This window comes from Varroa destructor, unplaced genomic scaffold (assembly GCF_002443255.2).
Source record: "Varroa destructor unplaced genomic scaffold, Vdes_3.0 BEIS01000004.1, whole genome shotgun sequence".
Classification (NCBI taxonomy): domain Eukaryota; kingdom Metazoa; phylum Arthropoda; class Arachnida; order Mesostigmata; family Varroidae; genus Varroa; species Varroa destructor.
Genome location: NW_019211457.1, coordinates 13,509,129 through 13,528,794, shown reverse-complemented (window position 1 = coordinate 13,528,794; position 19,666 = coordinate 13,509,129). Strand labels below are relative to the sequence as shown.

The window sequence follows — 19,666 nt, the reverse complement described above, 5'->3', positions numbered from 1 at the left end:
AATGATGATATTATTTATACGCAACGAACTTCTTAACGCACCAAATGCTCGATCACTAATCAAATGACTGTAAAAGCACATTAGAAAAATTAACCTTCTCGGCCATTTGTATTTCAATATTGTAATTTTGGTAATTTCTAATACAGTTGTTAATATTCTTTTGCTTCTCAATATTTAACCGAAACTTGATCGTAAATTTTTTCGGCAATAAACTACTAGAAAAATCGAAAGCGTTTTGATTCAAAGCCTATTGTAAAGAAAAAAAAAATTTGGCTAAGCAAATATATTCTGCAAAAAGTTAAGTTGTGATCACGTTTTTGAGATTATTTCTACAGCAATGAGACTTCTACAGCAGTTAGTTCACACTCAAGACATTCGATGCTATATGTTTGATACTTCGAATAATTTCAACTAATGACAAGGCATGTTTATTACTCAAGCCCTTTCAGATAACTGTATGTGTTACATAGTCTATATAGTAGATAGATTAATTAGGTGTTTTCATTCTGACCATGAGTTTTAATTATTGAGACCATTTTGATCATTAGAGACTACACGGAAGCTATTTTAGCCGTTGAAACAAGCTATGATAGAACTATAGTAACAATTCTAAATAGTTAACATGCTTACGAAGTTCTTTCACAAATATAACACATAGTTGTTTGACAAGTCGAAAGACAAAAAAGACTCAGTGCTTAGGTAAGACATCTGAACTTCTTCATTACAAAGCGCTGTCCACATAAATTTTTATATATAATACCAAATGGAGTTCTCATTTGCCTGCCAATAAAACAACAAAATGCGGCGCCACTCGACTTGCTAGTCACCCGCTAGTATGCAGATTAATTCACTATGTAGAGAGGGGAATAAGTAAGGTTATATTTTCGGTTCACAGCCGTTTTAGATAAATATCCTTTTTTTTACATCCTTATATAGTGCAAACGTTTCTTGCACTCTAGCTGAGCCAACACAGCTCAGCGCTTACTGCTCTTTCTGGCATATAATCATTAATTTTATTTCCGTATGTACACACGTAGACATGCCTACGGACATGAAATTATGTACATCTTTACAACTACTGATCCAGTTCGCTATTTATCGCACGATTCCGTGCTGATCAGACAGACGAATAAGCTGACAAAATCTACTTAATAGCAACGACATACAAAACGCAAATATCAAATTTAAGCCCATATATAGGGCTCCATTAATATTCTATCAGCACAATTACTACAGCCAGAATACCCTTAACTGTTTTTGCGTTTGTCCGCTTCCTTGCGCTCGATAGCACCTAATTTTGGTAGATGATTAAAACATGGTTTGCTTGTTTGCTCTATTTTATTGTTGGATGCACTAGCACAAGCTTTAATAGCTGCCTGTTTCTGGCGGATCCTGTCTCCCAGCCCTCGCTCCTCGAGTTCTTTGCTGATCTGACTGTTTCGAAGGAATTCTCTCATCATCTCCGCTGGCTTCCTCTGATTCATGGTCATGATAGGCGGCATCACGTGAACGTGGGGAATCCTTTCGGGGATGTTGAACCATTGCCGCACAGCAGGCACATTCAGAATTGCCACCTGCAATAGGCGAATGTATTCATTCCGTTTATACTATCTGACCGCAATACGAATGAAAATATAAGAACAAATGTTTCTTCTTTATTTTTTTTTTAACATGTGAATTTGGCTAATAAACATTTGTGAACAGCTTTAAGGAATGACACATACCTCTGTTTTATTAACACAATCAATCAATAATATCTATACTAGAAATGATCTGGGATTGACACATGCGTAATAACTGAAGAAGTCGAAGTTAGAGCGCTAAAACCAAGAGAGACAACAAAATGATTCCACTGCCTGGTAAAAAATTGAACTGACAACAAACCTCAACAGCTTAAATCGGCGCACTAGAAAAAAAAGTATTCTGATGATAGGCATCTCACCTGACCAAGCGTGAACACGTTCGAGGTTAACCAATAGCACAGAACTGCTGAGGGAAACCACATCGTCGCGGGAAATATAAGAACAGGTATTGCCCGTAAGAAGTACTTCATTTGCTGCATTTGCTCCGGCTTCGTTCCTGTCTCAGCGCCAACCTACAAAAAAACAACAAATATAGCATGACTGAACAATGATGCAGGTACTGCATACGACTGCGATTTACTACGATCACGACAGAAGTGACAATTACCTCAAGAGTGGCAAGCATCGACAAGCTGGTAAGAAACGGCAAAATGTAGAATGGGTCGGCGATAGTCAAGTCGGTAAACCACAACACACCTCCATTTTTCATTGATTCCAGCGGCAAAGTTGCCATTTGCCGAATACCGAGAAAAAATGAGATAAAAAAAGGAGCCTGAAAAGTAACCAAACAGTCAAAGGTTAAAAGTGGCAAATGTCCGAAAAATTCGAGAAATACAAATTTAATAGCTAATCGCTAACTTCTAATAAGGAAATATTATTTAATAGTTTACTTTTTAGTATTTATTCACATAAAGATATCACGGCTTTTAGGTTTCTAATATTTTTAGTAATGACAAAATTATCAACTAAAGGGAAAAGTGTGAATATACCCTAAGTATATTCTCAAGATGTTCATATTTTCTCTTTATTTTTTTAATCATTCAAAGCAATTGTACTATAATTATTTTGCTAAGCCTGTAGTAAATGTTCAATAACGTGCATTTCTAGAAGTTAAAAAGTTTTTCACAATATTTGATATTTCCAATACATTCTTCTGAATCTATTTCATCCGAGAAATTATAGTTTATTAGGCATAAAAATAATTAACGAACACTGAATAAAAAATATTATGATAAGATATTGTTTCATCACGCTATTTTTTATTGCAGTCGTAATAGAAGCTGTACGGTGAATAAGCTTCTAGATAATAATTATCGAGCAATAGCAGGAAGAGTAAAAAACTTCAAATTTGTCGAAAAATAGCAGCGTCAGATAAACATGAAAATAGTATTTAGCCTAGACTTGACATATTCGGCAATCAAGGCGGGTTTCAGACTCTTTTTTCCATGTTTTTTTTTAAAATTTCGAAAACGATGATTTGATCTTTAGCGAAATCTTACGTAACTGGTAAATAAGTGCTTACCTTGCCCGCAATTTTTTTTTCGCGCTTTTCTTAAAGGTCAGCGTTCTTCAGGTGAACGCCAAAAACAATTCTACAATCATCCTGCATTTCAAAAATAGGATAAGCTGGTGCCTTAATATATTTGCATATGAAAAATTTGAAAAAAGTTCTCATAATACAGTAAAGCCGTCATACAAACCTGTGCCACAATTGGTAATATTGGTGATATTGGACTGCAATTTTTCTCTCGATAGAATGCTACAAGTTCTTCAGCAGCCCTGCAAATAACAGCAAAAATAACACGCTGATATTTATCTTAACAGTGACAACGTTCTAACAACGTTCCTATAAAAAATTAATTTCTAAGTAGTAAATCGAACTGAAGTTGCTAACAGGATTGCGTTTAGTTTCCAGTTAACTGTTGTCGATGTTTGCCTGGATTAGTTCACAGAGGTCTACTAGTGTTGCGTATGATGATGGATGAGATACAGTACAAACAGGTTCCATACAAATACCACTTCCAGAGCAGCAATTACAGTATTTCGCCGTTCGGGTGGACATCGTATCCTCGCATGCACCATACAATATCGAAGCGCTTAATCTAATGAAAACTGATAAGTCCTAAAAGATTTTTAATGTGGCTGACTTTTTTAGTTTCCTCTTTGTTAATTAATACACAATATGTAACTTTAGAACACTTTACACACATCGATTTAAATTCCAATGGCAACGACACTATTTTAAAAAATCCTACACGATGTATTACTTATAAACACGCACTTTTTTGCAGCGACGTGGTCTCTGTTAGTTCGGGCCTCGCTCATTTTTAATTGGAGTTTCATCATTTCAGGCATGTTATTTTGTAAACGGACAGAACTTATACGGGATTTTACGACAAGTGGAATAAGAAGCAACTTTATTGTGAAGGTACTGACGACAATTGCGACCCACCACGGAAGACCTACACAAGGACACAAAAAAAACGGCACACAGATAAAAAAAGTTAGCATATTTAATGCTGATAAACTATGAATCATATAGATGTGAAGTTTTCAAAATTTCTTTTCACTAATCATACGTCGTGTACAGTGTATGTCAGGTGCGGTGATTCGAAACAGTGACTTCTAGCTCTTCTCACCGTGCAAGACACCGCTCCGATATATAAATCTTAGTGACGACTCACGAAAGTATTCTATCACTCTTATTAATTAAGAAAAATAGTAGTTATTTCATGCGTTTTGTGTAATCGTGTGTATCACATAACAATCATTATAAAAGATAACGAATAAAATTCAGCAACTTATCAAACCAATTGAATGAAGATTGTCGAGAGTCACTTGCACTAAACCTGGCGGCGTCCATCCACCGAGGCCTGCATCAGCTAAGCTTTGAGCAGTAGTGGCAGTGATAGGAACTGCTGCGAGTAGGTTATTGCCAGGACGCACGCCATTAACAAACTGGTTCGCGTCTAACTCTTCAAAACCACAGCGCGCTTCGTCATTGGAAGCGTCCTATAGCAGAGACAGGCATGTTGAAATGAGGAGATACGAACGTAAAAAATATAATCAAGCAAAACAGGTACTGACTCTTTATTTGTTATGTACTATGCATAATAATAATTTGATATTGACAAGTAACTGTCATAGATGAATTAATGCTGATCATCATACTTTAGCAACTGCCTGTTTGAAAACGCTCACCGGACAGAACGACTTGATGTTCGGTATGTCGGCTGAAGTTAACTCATTTTTTAATTTGGTAGTAGAACTAAAACTAATGTCTTTAAAAAACTCGGCCTCGAACTTTTTTGGCGTTGCGCTGAATGAACGCAGTGGTAACGTCTCCTGGAAAAGAAGAAATTTCATATTAATGATGCTCGCTGCAAAGGTTACGTTTTATGTCTCAAATTTAAATTAAAAACAAAAAAAAAAAACATTTTAAAAGAAATTATCCGCAAAAGCTGAACGTTTGGTTAAACTTCATTAGAGCTGTCTTTAATTGACACCCTTTCACAACCCGAACCACATTTCTAACGAGATTTAAAAACAGTCAAACATACAATCTATGAGAAATTATCTTACTTTGGCAGACTGCCAGCAATAGTTAGGCATATCTCATTAATTTGATCGTATCGGTAAGATCTGCTAGCTGTAACTTCACAAATCGGAATGGACTTAATAAAATTAAGTGATTGCATAGTACTTACACTAAAATGCGTACACTGCCTGTGTTATAGTTTATATTTATAGACATTTTTGTATTTTGAATCCTATATAATATTATATAGACGATATATAGAGAAAATCGAACGTTGCTACTAAAACCACTTCCAAATTATATATGAGAACTTGAGCTCGTTTCGGTTTCAGCTTGATTTCTACTGTAAGATACCAAAGTGGCACTTTTTTAGCTACTTGTTTCTAAGAATAATAATTCCAATAGTTAGACGTTATCATTAATCAAATAGGCAAATTTTGACACGTTCAAATCAAAACTGACATCATGCTATACACGATTTCGAAGCGAAAACAACAACAAATTCTCACCGAATTCGGTCACTTACACAACTAACAAAATAGTTAGTTTTCGCAGTGTTAACTGCAGTGACCTACCTTTAAATAAATGTTTGAAGTCTTCAATAAAGGTAAAATACTCCTTTGAGTTGTAAGTCGGTACACGTTTAGGAGCATTTTGGTTGGTTGTGAATCGAGAAGATTCACTTCGAAGAACGCGCTTTTTTTAAAAAACTCAAAAACGACGAAAATTGACGCTTCTCATACATGCGCGAGAGCCCAGCCTGAGACTCCTTCTTTAGTGGGCACAGTGTGGAACAAAACGTTCTTTTTCAGATGTTGCGCTGGAATAGAACGATGCCAACTCCGAACCGCGCATCGGCGGCTTTCAGTTGAATATGATAATCGTCTTCCTCAACAAGCAACTTTTAGAAATTATTCCAAATTCACAGTACAGATAATAATATTTCTTCAATCGATAGTGCCATCGTTTCGCTAGATTCCCTTGCATCCATTGTGGAAGTTGAGCAAAATTACTCCAATCATTGTCATCCGCGGTATTTCGAAACCCTGTCGCGTCATCTTGACTACTACTGTCTTTTCTGAGCCCAAGACCCAATCACTAGAGTATTTCGAAAATACAACAAATAATCCTTTCACCGCATCTGTTGAAACGGCAGGGAGTTAGAAGGGTGTTTGCTACTGGCAGCAATTTCAATGAAGTGAGAATGCATGTTCACCATTTATTATAGCCTCTAACACTTACATCTTTCATCAAATTACTTTTATCGATGGCTGAGGGCAAAATATACATCATTGTTTTAAACTAAAATAATACCTAATGATGAATAAGCATTTGATTATAAACTTTATATTTTAAATGGTTAGAAAAGTATAACTTAAAGTAAAGCAGCAATTGGAAAAACAAAAAGACTCAAATGACGACCCACATGTTTTATAAATCACTTGTACCTATTCACGAATTCAATAATCTTTTTTCGCGAAATAGCTTGTTGATCCTAAAGCTCTAGTTTTTTTTTGGTTCTGCGTACTTTTTGATCGTATTATACTATATGTAAAATCCTACTATGATTGGATAGTGGCTGAGAAAGGTTACTAACTGCTGCACATTCATATTAAGCAATAGTAATATTTATGTATGACATAAAAATAATTTTCTTCCGCTATCGATATAGGTTCCAGTTTTGAGCATTTTTGAGCTAGAAATAATTTATCAACACCGTCTATCTATCTTTCTGACATTTTTGCATTCTAACCTTTTCTGATTTTTTGTATGACTGCATAATTGAGATTGACGAATGGTTATCGAATAGAAGCGAACTAATTAACAAAACGCGCACAGAGTTTCCTTTCCAACGAACCTTTAATATGGTTAAAAGGTTTTGGCGAGCCGCAATTCAAGACAAGTTTACCAGCATTCCATATGGAATATGTAGAGTGCTCAAATAACAGCATGTATAGGTTCTCTGTTATGTGGAGCCGAGAGTAACGCGTTCTGATGTTTGGTGGATAGACAAACGCGTAAATATTAGCAAATAGAATGTTGAAAATTGAGGAATATAAAACAATAGGCCATTTGATGTGCAGATCAGATGCATCTAAAAAAGAATTCGTCGATCCGATTTAGTGACAAATAGGCAATTTTTGAATCTAAGAGTACGACAAACCGCTTAACTTTCTTCTTGATATTCTTGATTCACGAGTTTCTAATATAATTTTATATGGGTTCTACTAAACGTTTAGCAATTCCGGTGCATCTAATGGTAAGAGTTAGATATCCTATGATGAGTAATTACTGATCCTGGTCACCTCATTCGCCAACATCTTGTGACGATAGTGAATGTATTTCAGTTATATTACGTCGTAGCTTTAAATTACCCTCGCATGAATGAAACCATCTCAAGACAAGGTAACGCAATTCAAGTAAAACACATATAGCCTTTATTTTTTTTTACTAATATACATATATACAAGTTTACAAAGCAACTCACTCCTAGGAAAATGCATCTATCAAGCTTCCATAACTTCATCTCGATTCTTCTCTAGTTAGGTTTTGTTTAATTAAGTTCCTTCTCATGAAAAATCAATTAACTTGCAAAATTCCCTATAAGCGCAAGACGGTTGTCATCAAATATTTTCTTTCACATTTTTTTCGGTCTTTTAATTAACACTGTTTGCCTATTTACGCCGTTTAGGAGAATCATCAACGATCATTTTTGGACGGTCAAACCTGCCGGGCTGATTTACTGGCATGTCAGATTTGAGAGCAGATGTAACAGCCTCCCGTAGGCGAGTTCGCTGAGATGGCCTCATGGCCGTCATTTTTTCCAGAGGAATACCCGGTTTTGGAAGCTTATGATGAATAATTTTCGGAATTCCGAACCATTTGCGGACGGTGGATATGTTCAGAAAGACCAGCTGTTTCAGTCAATCCAAACGTCAAAAGGAAAAAGTCGGTTAATTTTTTGCGAGAAAATTACGATGGGTTAGAACCCAACAGCGGAGATGCATAAGCCTCCGAGTTTATGTTCAACATAACCGGCCACCCGAGATTCCGTTTCGCTTTTACAACTCAATAGGACATGATTTACCTTTTATCTCTCTAATCGATTTGTTTTTCTCAGATGGTGAGCTTTGAGTATTCCGTATTGCAAGTATAGGATAGTCATAATCTTAGTACCAGTAATAAGATCTTAAGAACCACATAAACGAAATGCTGAAGCTTGTATCAAGAAAGAAATATTTATTCACTTTTAAGGGGAAAAACTTAGAAGGTGGCTCGAGCCAGTAAAATCTTACCCTAGTTAGCTTTGTTGTGCGTGATTCTGTGCTATTTCAGTGCAAACAAATTAAAGAGACAGTTGTGTGATTCTAGCCCGAAAACCCTTGAGATTGTAATTCAATGTGTTTCTCATGTCTAAACATATCAAACACTATCAAAACGCAGTTAAAAAGTAGACAAGAGTGTGTAGCACATACCCAAACAATAAGGTAATGAATTAATGTATGCGGTAACCGTATCTGCTAATAAAGAATTTTTCCCCTTTAATGATATTTTTGAAAATGATTTGGTAACTCAATTATTATTACTATTATCTCTATATCACGAAAATAATAAAATATCTGAAAGCAAAAGAAATCTCAACATTAGATTCTCTCGTTCGTATTAAGTCACACTTAATAAACGCGCACGCATAAAGTTAACCAATGAAGGGATAATGACACTTTTTAATGTGGAAACTGCGACCTGTCCAAGAGAAGAAGGGTAATCAACGAAACATCTCTTACCTGACAGAACGTAAATGTGTTTGTGGTAGTCCAATACCAGACAACTCCCGAGGCGAACTGCATCGAAATTGGAAAGATTATGAATGGCAGTGCGTACATGCCGTACCGAAATATGCCTATGTCTTGTGTCTGAACTTGAGTTTTTGAAGCTAACTGGAAACAAAACAAGACAAACAACGACGAAACGAATCTGGTGTTGGTAATGGTAGTGATGCTGGTGATCATACGAAATGTCGAACGAATTCTAGTAATAGTACGAATAACAATGTGAGAATATAATTAAACTTACATAAGTAGAGCAAAACAGCGCTGAACTTGTAAAGAGAGGCAGGATACAATATGGATCTGTAGTGGTCAGATCGGAAACCCAATAAAAGCCTCCGGTTTTCATTGATTCCAGTGGCAAATTTGTCATGCCTCGAATGGCCAAAAAGCAGGAGACGAATATTGGGATCTAAAAAAGCAACAAACCGGAAAATCGAGTAGAAAATAAACTGCACTACTTCCATGCTGATGATATATATATGTATATATATAGTTGACTCGAAACCTTTATCATAGATATGCATGAGTTCAGAGAATAGTTTCCCATTGGTTTTAGTTCGGAACAGCTCTGTACGCCATATGCTTCTGCGCATCTATCGCTACCAACCTGTATAATCATTGGAGCGAACCCATAAAGGGGATTAACCTTCTTCTCTTCACAGAACTTCATGAAATCGTTTTGCGCCCTGCGAGCCCAACAATAGCATAAATATCATTATAACATCATTCAGAACGCCTTTTTTACGTTACATTTGAGTTCATACAAAAATACGCTAAATAGATCTCACAAACTTTGGTGGAAAAGGCCAGTAGAAAGTTCTGCGTTTGACGTTGGTTTACGCATTTTACTACGTTTCATGGAAGTGTTTCTCTCCCTATATGCTCTCGTCAACAATCTTGTTTAAAAGTGAAGCAATTCTAATGGATAAAGGATTATGTATTTATCAACTAATTAGAGAACGTTGCCTATAATAAAAAAAAGGCTAGAAACTATGTTAATTCGAACAACAAATAGCGCTATGGGCTACTATAAAAAAAATTTCGAACTTTGTCTACATAGTTAAACAATCGCCTATTAATCAAATGGAACTACCTTTCGAATTCAAGTTCATTCCCCATCTGACGAGTCTCGATTAGTCGAAGTTTCAGCTCCAAGATTTTCGGTGTGTTGTTGTTTAATGTGACGTTGTACTGTTGACTTTTAATGATAAGCGGCAATAAAGTCAGCCTGAGTGTCACGGTGCCCAAAGTGATTGAAAGCCACCAGGGAACACCTAGCGGACAGATAGCACATAATCGGCATAATCTTCAAAGAATATATATTTTTTTAATTATCTATATACTATTGCATCTCGAATATAACTGGCTAACTATAAAAAACAAGCTACTAGGCCCTAAAGCTCACACTTTTCGTAATTATTAGTTGATTCATTCGTTTGACGTGGTAAAACGACGGGCATAGACTCAAAGCTGTTAGTAGATAAAGAAAAATAGGTTAAGTTGCATTTAGCTATATACTGCTAAAAACCGACGTGGTATTCTTCGCCTGAATCAATCCATTTACTACTATCTCCTTTCATCTTAATACTAGGCCAACTTGTATACTTCCTTGAACCGGTACCGACTGCATAGGACCTAGACGAACACACCAAAGTATAAAAAAATAATTCGATTTCGTAAAAGAAAAAATTAATTAAACGAAATAAATAACAGGCTCAACCTAGTGAGTGCAGCTCGTTGAGGGCAGTTTGTATTAGGCCCCAGGGGGTCCATCCGCCCAAACCGTAATCGCCTAAACTCGGCGTTCTACCATCGGCGGTAATCAGATCGGTAACTAGATTCTCGGCTAGAGCCGACAGATCCACAGCTTCGGTGGCTTCAGTATTCAGAATGGAGGAGTTGGTTTTGTTGACATTTGCTGTCTGGAATAGAAAAGGTCTCCGTTTTAGCACTGATTTTGCATACATATTTACATACTAATCCACGAGTGAAGTAAAATAAAGCAATCCATACGCAAAAATGGCAAACAGGGTCTTTATTGTTTACTGAATGGTGGCAGCTTTTTGGAACTTAGCAGACTTTTGGCCTGGAGTGCCTCATAGGTTCCGGCTCTTGAGTCCCCTGAACACTGCTACGCGCCATCCAAGCGCTCGGTCTGATAGTCACGCAACTTCCGGTAGTGTTGGCATACGTTAGCATAATATGTGATGGTGATCAAGTGTAACATAGTTGAGGTACTTACAGGAGAAACCGCTTCAAGTCTTCGCTGCGTCGAACTCAGCGAGCGCGAGAATATCGAAGTACCCTATAAAGAACAAGATGTATTCGCAAAGGAGTCAAGTGTCTTGTAAAAGTATATAACTTGTAAATCTATCTAAACGGTATTGGTTGTATTTTATGTAGGTTACTAAGTACCTAGCTGAACACCTTAGACAACGTTCCCAAATCAAGTATATCCACTTGGCTACCGTTATGTTTCATAGGTGCGTTGAACACACCCCACATAAGTCCAACAAAACTCAGTCCTACCAAAAGTCTTAGACCTCTAATGGAAGCAAGTCTTGCTGTACCAAACATAAAATTTTGCGGACTTGTTCATGTCGTTGTTATGAGAGTTTTAAAAAAAATGTATATCGACTTATAATACCATAATCTCTGCAGATGATTTAATAAGCATATGATTCACAATTGGAGCTGCATTGCATTCATAATTCGCAGCCATTACTAACTGTTTTGCACGCTGTGAGCGGGGAACGTTTGCGTAACGCCTAGATATGTTGCCTCTATATTTCGAGGCTTAAATTCGATACAATTATATTTCATGTTTCAAGTATTTAGGGTACATATTTTTGTACAAATAAGATAAACCGAAGGTAAACATATATTTTTAGTATCTTCACAAATTCCATATTTTAGAAAAAAGCTCACATTTTTCATAACCTCTTATTTCACATTTGTGCTATAATACAAACGCTATTTTGAACTGCGTATAATTACTGCTGATATTTCCTATCAATAAGGAAAGCGCTAGAGATTCCTCCAATTCAACATTACGGTTCAACCAAATTGAGAGAGTCAAGCAATAAATTATAACATTTTCGTCAACAACAGCTACAGCAATGGATCGGACCTTTGGTGAGTATGTGGTGGATATTGCGGAACAATAGACCTTTATTAGCCGACCTTATAACCATCCAACATTGTTGCTAAACAAGCTGTATCGGTGTCTGTCTTTAACCCCGATTAATGTTGTCTTAAACAGTAAAAAAAAACACCTGACTATTGATGATTTCTATCGATGATATTACAGGTCGCAGCTAGAAAATTTAAAGATTGTTTTCATTGAGGCCTATGACATATTATAATACAATTACACAATTACCCATTATTTTCAACCGTATATTTACATAAACAGTCGGAACTCGGAGAGTAGCTAGAAAGCTCTGACGAACAGCAATACGACAGACGGCACTGCGCAACATTTCTACGATCGTCGACGCAAATTATCGAATTCACAAAAAATATTCACGTCTAAAATTTCCTTCTTACAAGTGGCATCGAACAAGATGTTCTCTTTCCGTGACCGGACTGTCAGGCCTTTACGGTCTGAGCAGTACTTCGAAATGTGCGCCAGAAGCGCCATCCAGTTGGTCCTCTGAAAACATCTCTCACATACGCAAAAGCTGCCTATATGTTCCAGCCATGGAACCAATCGATAAATATTTGCTAAGAGTATATGGCACAGTATGGCAAGACCACTGATACACACGCGGTAACAGTTTCTTCCAGTTCTCTTTTTAGTGGATTAATTTGAAGCACCACCCCGCTTTTCGAATAAGAACTCAAAGGCATCAGAGTGGGCGCACAACAGCAAGTGCGAAACACCTGATTCTGTCCATGTGCTAAGTAAAGCCGAGATTTTTCGCTAAAGTGTCATCAGGACTGTATGAAAGCATAAGTGATATCCCAACTTAACCATCTCACACCACAAAACGGCACAACCAAGACTGGACTATTTTTGAAGGAATATTGGTGGGAGATAGTTTGTCAAACCGCTCCAGCAGTCAACTTAGAATTTCGTAAAATTGGTGAGAATGCTGAACTTCTGATTTTATTTGTGCAGTGTTATGCGAATTTGAACCTTTTGCATTACAGGTTTGTATCGAAACTGCAATTTATATAAAGGACGCCATGCAGTATATTCTATCAATCTAGCCAGGTCTACACAATCCTTAAGTGTTCTAAGTCTTGACGACGCTACCTACCTGCATCAACTTGGGTCGAATTACGCCGTCGCTGGAAATGGCTGCGGATAGCTAAGTTTATTTATTTATTCTATATAAAATCATTGCCTGTTTCTCTACAAGCTGTTCTAATCAGTGTCTCATCAAATAAATAAGTATAGAGAACATCTTATGGTCTTGAAAGCGGACGCAACTTCTTCATAGTGAGTTCGTGCCGCATATTGCAAGGCCTTGATTTTAACAACTGAGGAGTGACTGTGGGCACTTCTAATAGCCATATTCCAGTCAAGTAATAAGCGGATCAATAACTGAAAATCTTATAGTTCAGTAACTTATACTATTAATAAAGTGGGAAGGTACCACTAATAATTCAACTTCAGTCGTCTTTATGCTTACGATAATCGTATTGCCTTCTAACTCATTGCTAATTTTATGGAATTTCGTGCCACAAACATATACTTTCTGCGTAATATTATGTAATAAAAGTCACGTGAATTATATTCACTAGAGGCGAATGAAAACGAATGCATGGAAAATTAATTTATAAGACGGGATATCGCTTCCTTTTTGTCATATTGACAGGCTCAAAATGTCATCGGCAATTATTCGTGTTAAACGTCACATTGACGATGCGCCTGTGGAAGCTCTTCGCTTGGCTAAACGGCGACGTGTAAGCCTTTGCGACTCCAACAACGACCAGGATCGAGACCTTTTTCAAAGCGAGGTTAAGTCGGCCGCACGAGGAGTTATGCTTGCTTTCGTCGGAACTGTAGAAAGGGCTGTGAGTTTTTCCCTGACCAATTCCGCGACCCGATCCTCCGAAAAAGAAAGAGATAAAGAAAGAAGTATATTTATGAACTTGGATGATGGATTTATATTTTATTTTTTACTTACGTATTTTATTTGTCTTTTTCCCTATCAAAAACAAAGTTCGCGCCAAAAAACTTAGCAGCTCGTATAAGATGTTTGTTACGTGAACATTGCAGGATATCGACTTCGTACACTCCGTGATTCGGCGGCATCAGGAAACTGCTACAATTGAAAAGGATGCTGCAGTAAGAACGAACGATGCTAGACAACGAAAGCTCGAAGTGAGTTTGCTCGTAACGTGAAGCTACAAAATGCCCATCAGAGTTTAGCGAGTACAAATTTGATAACTGCGAATACCTCCGTTTGGTTCTGCAGAGCTAAATTTAATCAATCTTCGTGCTGAATCTGAATCTCAAGTTTATCGAAGGTGCACACAAATAAGAAGCCCTCTGGTAGCAATGTAACAAACGAGTGATGAAGATGACACCTATTTTAGATCGTTTTAAGACTACTGATAAAATGTCGTTTACGAGAATGGAGTAAATATAACCGCATGTGGTCAAAAAGTTGTTTAATGTTAACAACACCAGCACCAGAGATAAATTAATATTTTTAACACAGTACGTAGAAATGCGTAAACGACCTTATCCATGGAAGACATCATTTATGCTCAGAAAATTTTCATTTGCAAATCTGTATCAAACATTTCAGTACTCTGCAAATACAGATTAAACGTCTAAGGCATAAGGTTCTTTATGTTGCATAATATCGCCATAGAGGTCAGTAGAACTTTTGATTAATGAGCAATATTGCTTGTGTGATTCGTTTGCTCTGTTCTAGATCCTACAGGAGCACAAGAAGCTTCTGAAGCGATTATCAGCTATGGATGATGAAATTTTAGAATCCACAAAGAAGCCTCGGAATAGAAAAGTTGAAAAAGATGACGCATTGGTGCCAAGTGATTGGAGTGATGCCGGCGATAAAATGAATGATAGCAGCCTGAAAATATACGATGCTTTGCATGAAGATATTATTGGTATATGAAAAAAGAAAAATTACTAATTGTCGGCTGTGCTTAAACTCTTATTACAAGGGGATAGAGACTTTTTGCCTAACCTGGCTGGGCGGACGATGCAGTACCTTCTGCTTATGTCTTAATAGTTCAAAACGATCTGTGGTCATTAGAACTCATCTACGTGCAACGCGCCAATTTTTGCGACGTCTTAGAACTAAGAAAAACTTTTATTCCCATTTCTTTTCTAGTAGCAACAAACGGCGCAAAGCTGGCTGGTTCATCAAAAATATCACGCAAAGCAAGTGCCAAATTTAGCAGCTCAACTGTCTCTAGCGTGACTTCGTTCGGTGGACAAGGCGACAATGATGTCAAAGCTCAAAACTGCGAAAAGCAAGAGGTTGGCGAAGATTCCAAAGCTTCTTCGGAAGCCCTTGGAGATACTCAAACCGACTCAGCAATGGAGAAAAAATTCGTTTACGATATCTACGTGGCTCAAGCAGACAAAAACACAGTAGAAGATCTTCCATTGTGTCCACAATCGTATGCCAACGATTATGTGTGAGTGAAGTCAAAACTAACCTATAATTCCGTTATTATTATTCCCTTGAAACTATGATTTTTATTATCAGTTGGCAATCGCCAGATTGTTGAGATTTGTTTGCCGTTTAGCGTAGGACGATCGGGTATGTCGGAGAACGTAAATCAGAAAGCATAAATATGAAAAAGAAGGCTATTAAAAATGCAGAAATTCAAATATACGACAGACCTTGGTAACTAAATTAGGTTAGTTGTCGTCGAGCAAATAGGATACGTGTTCATAAGCGCAGATAAATGTTCCTAAAATTCTACTTCATACGATACGAGAAGGGGTAGATCTTGAGTTTATGAGATTTCGAATTGTAATACTTCTACTATTATTCAACTGCTTGTCGTTGATTCCCTGTTGAAAAAATAATCATTTGTAACAACTTCGAATCCTTTTTTGTTGCTTTACGCAGACTTGAGACATTCGATGTTGCGAAAGAAACGCTAATGTTTGATGACGAGTTTCCTGAAGATCCATTTCTCTACAGCGCTGATGAAGACAGCAATGACGAAAACCACCCTAATGCAGATTATCCCGACGAAGAGGATTGGTAAGTGATTATAAAGGTTGTCTGTACATAGTGTAGAAAGACTATATCTATATATTTTGACGTTCTTCATCCCGCTATCTCATGTATGGCTTTTTCTGTAACATTTTTACGTTACGGGCATCTGTACCGAAAATTGAGTTTTAGAGTAATATATAAAGTTCACAGTTAGTGCTTTTAAAAGGCTGTAGTCAATTCAAGTCATGGCAGCTCTCGCCAGAGAATATGTCTAATCGTGGGAACGATGCTACGTTATGTAGCAGAAATTATTTTGAGTTTCTCCTAGCTTCCTACTCTTCAATATAACATTAATGTTTTATAACGTGATCACATGCACTATTTAGGTACGACGATTTCGGTCAGGAAAACGAATGGGACTCAATGGAAGAGCCTGACGAAAGTTTAGAAAATTATGATGAGCTCAGCTATATTGAAAGAAGGTTCCAGAGAATTGATTTCGATGATAAGGCTGCTCAGACGGGATACGGGAGCGACGACGATGAAGTCGACAGCGAAGGTTCATTGTAGGATAGTGCTAATGCACTGAGCTGTTCAATGGCTATTAAACCGCTTGGGGCAGTATGTCCGAGTCTTGCCGTGTCACTATAAAGTATCCGGATGCATGCTTGTTGGATGGATCAGAGAATTTGAGCATTTTTGCGAAGTATATCGCAAACCGCTAAAATTGAACTAAAGTAATTATGGTTTCGTGTGATGATCTAGCATGTGCACATTCTACAGATAGTAAGCGACGTAAAGATTTCGATGTGGAAACCTAATGGCAAGTTGATATTAGGTATAAGCTGTTACTTAATTCTCTCTAATGCATATTTAAAGTCAGCAGTAATTAGGTTACTATTATTTGGCATGGTGATACCCACTAGAAACCGTGACTCGGTGTGCACATTCTGACTCTTTGCGCTAAATTGAAGCTTGCCCATAGCTCATTATAGGTCAACGACCTAACGTTACCTTATTTACTATTCGGTTTCAGGATGTGTTAATTTCGCTGAAGAAGAAGCGTATGATGACGATGACACTAATTAATAGATTTGCGCAACACTGTAGCAATCAATTGATGACTGTGACTGTTAGGTTTTCCCACTTAAAATTCGCAAGAACATGAAACGAAGTGACTAAGCAGGCGCGAATTGATGATAGCATACCTGTAAAGAGTAATAACAGGTACTAATACTGATACTGAGACTGTTAGCACATAGTGGAAGTGCTGCTCTCTTTTCGGCCTTTTGCTTACAAAAGGCAATATTTTCTGCATTCTGCTTAAAAAATAAACCGCTTCAAACAGAGTAAGGGATCAAAAGCCAAGCGTCTCATCTCGTTGTTGACTGCGAAATGGCGCAGCTAATGTTGTTTACTGCAGGAACAAAAAGATTGTAAGTGATGGGCGAGGCGAAGGAGCTTTAATATTAAAAACTTTTATTTCTTAGCTTTTAGGGTTTATTGTATAAAGAGTCGCCGCTACAAGAAAATAGTTATCCGGCTTAAAATGACCCTAATGCACTGTGTGTATGGTGAAAAAGATAGTGTTGAAATTTCTTGCATGCCTGCTGTATCTGCTCAATATCAACGTGTACGATACTTTAACTACTGGTGAATAACTCGATACGCTATATACACTTAATCTCGCTTTTACTTTCCAACAGCCTTTCTGCCATATGACTCTGAACGCATCTGAAAGTGTCGAAATCTGGCTTTAATTGAGCAATTATTTATTTTTTATTACACATATTCTCATAAACAAATCGGGAGTTTGCTTGAAGAAGAGTCCGAGCTAAGGTCGTAAAGTGACGAAAGTATTGTTTGCGATGCTATGCTAATATCTTCAATTTCAGGAAAATATTAATCATGTACGTAGTTTCAATACTAATGCAAATCGAATGAACCGATTCACGAAAAATACGAAGAGCGGCTACCGTTGAGTCGTTTGCATCTTAGTATCAAGAGATCTCTCTTAAAATACGATATATTGACGGTGCCGAATCGCGCACTAGCTCCGGGCGACCATCCTAGTCCCGTAGTATGTTATCATATGTAGAAAGAAAGGTATGTACAAAAGGAAATGTAAAGCACTAATAAATGTAAAGCACCCATAGCCGACCTGCATATGAACAAACGTTGTTAATCGCACGGTCACGTAATGTGCATTGGTGCTAAGTACGTATGTCTAGTGAAAGTACCAGCGTAAATAAACCAAGTACAGCTAAATGGTTGCTTTGTTTGTTGTTATTTTTCGTTAGTTTAAAATAATATCTGTCTATGTGTATATACTGTATGGTTTAGATAAAAATAAAATTAAAATAGGTTTATTGGTGACACTCAATTCAGTGCCACCAACGAGTCTACTCAACCAGTACAGTTCTATGAAGCTGTCTTCAACCGAAGCATCACGGCGCAGTAGTAACGTGCTGGCCTACAAAATTTTGCAAATTTTGTGAAATAGTTGAAGCACCGAAGCATCCGTTTGGTTTTATGCTGGAAGATACTATCAGCTGTCTAAAGCAACTTCTACCGGTAGGATTGAACGTAAAACTTGAACATTTAATTATTGTAATACGAGACGACGATTGCCTGCGTATTTGGTCAGTATTTTCTTGCACACCTCATATTCAATGACAGCTTTGTCAAACAGAGTTCTGGTCAGTCCTAACGTTCAACCGTATTCATTGAAAATACTATCCATATTTCACTCTGCTATTATTACTAAATATTAATAATGTATAGGTAATCTTTTCTTCAGTGAAATTTCCTTGATTTCCCCTCCTATCGTGCATAGAATAGATAATTTCAACGAATTTCGCGATCTCTCATTGTAGATTCACGTTTGCTGTTCTTCGACCAGCTACATTCGAGCCTCTAGCGGACCCTTGCGAGTCGATGCGTACTTCTCTAGACAGCCAAGTTGCCAAGTAACAAAAGCATAGGAAAAATTTCTCCTTCGCTGTTTTCTTATACTCGAAAAAGTCATCTTTTTAAACAGATGAATGCTAGGTACTCCAACTTTGCTGACGTAGTTGCTCCGTTCCACTTAATTGTCGATGTGGCTTACTGCCTATGAAATCAACGCGTACCCACAAGCGCTGATAAGCAGTCTGCAAGTCTGGACACTTAAAAACCCTCGAAAAATGCGACGCATTGCGTCTGAACCTTTTTAACGCAGCGGGTCGCTTCCTCGCTTATAAGTATATATCATAGTATAATAGTGTATTTGATCTATAACACTTGTATGGGTCAGCTGGCAATCGCCCCGTTATCTTCTTTAAATGAGGAATTGACAAAAAATTTCAGCGTTGCCGTAGGAGCCGTATATACATCTCAAATCGGAGTCCTATTTACCTTATTGATGGCAGTGGGGTACTATAGGAGCTGAAAGCACGAACAGAAGCTGGGAGAAAAGTTCACGCACCATGATGCGACCTATTATTTCACCAGAAACGGAAAATAAGTCTGCAATTGGTTGACTCTTTCATAATACTTCACAGGCCTCAAATGTGA

The 19,666-nt window shown here is 37.4% G+C and overlaps 3 protein-coding genes across 10 annotated transcripts; 1 reads left to right on the top strand and 2 right to left on the bottom strand.

The window, feature by feature from the left end:
- Positions 1-695: 695 nt before the first annotated feature.
- On the bottom strand, positions 696-6,214 carry LOC111248890 (mitochondrial inner membrane protein OXA1L-like). Its single transcript, XM_022801961.2, has 8 exons — positions 5,697-6,214; positions 4,785-4,928; positions 4,394-4,595; positions 3,865-4,045; positions 3,284-3,362; positions 2,191-2,355; positions 1,943-2,095; positions 696-1,574 (listed from the first exon to the last, which is right to left on the bottom strand). The coding sequence occupies exons 1-8, from the start codon at positions 5,772-5,774 to the stop codon at positions 1,248-1,250; spliced, it is 1,329 nt and encodes a 442-aa protein (XP_022657696.2). The 5' UTR covers positions 5,775-6,214; the 3' UTR covers positions 696-1,247.
- A 1,322-nt stretch (positions 6,215-7,536) lies between these two features.
- Positions 7,537-12,579, bottom strand: LOC147755866 (mitochondrial inner membrane protein OXA1L-like). 5 transcript variants are annotated; one of them, XM_086987241.1, is made up of 8 exons: positions 12,359-12,579; positions 11,194-11,256; positions 10,672-10,873; positions 10,045-10,225; positions 9,559-9,637; positions 9,196-9,360; positions 8,907-9,059; positions 7,537-8,036 (listed from the first exon to the last, which is right to left on the bottom strand). In XM_086987241.1, exons 1-8 carry the CDS (start codon positions 12,431-12,433, stop codon positions 7,797-7,799), a joined length of 1,158 nt encoding a protein of 385 aa, XP_086843367.1. In that variant the 5' UTR covers positions 12,434-12,579; the 3' UTR covers positions 7,537-7,796. The 5 variants fall into 5 exon arrangements, with proteins under 5 accessions (XP_086843367.1, XP_086843368.1, XP_086843370.1 ...); XM_086987242.1 differs by having other exon boundaries at positions 12,501-12,578; XM_086987244.1 differs by having other exon boundaries at positions 10,045-10,257; positions 12,334-12,470.
- Positions 12,580-12,685: 106 nt separating this feature from the next.
- Positions 12,686-18,384, top strand: fs(2)ltoPP43 (female sterile (2) ltoPP43). 4 transcript variants are annotated; one of them, XR_015326508.1, is made up of 8 exons: positions 12,686-13,039; positions 13,778-13,976; positions 14,182-14,286; positions 14,846-15,041; positions 15,269-15,578; positions 16,019-16,156; positions 16,498-16,934; positions 17,148-18,384. XR_015326508.1 is itself a non-coding variant. In XM_022803348.2 (8 exons), the coding sequence occupies exons 2-8, from the start codon at positions 13,785-13,787 to the stop codon at positions 17,198-17,200; spliced, it is 1,167 nt and encodes a 388-aa protein (XP_022659083.1). In that variant the 5' UTR covers positions 12,698-13,039; positions 13,778-13,784; the 3' UTR covers positions 17,201-18,384. The 4 variants fall into 4 exon arrangements, 3 of the variants coding, with proteins under 3 accessions (XP_022659083.1, XP_022659084.1, XP_086843366.1); XM_022803348.2 differs by having other exon boundaries at positions 12,698-13,039; positions 16,498-16,670; XM_022803349.2 differs by having other exon boundaries at positions 12,900-13,039; positions 15,272-15,578; positions 16,498-16,670.
- Positions 18,385-19,666: the final 1,282 nt, after the last annotated feature.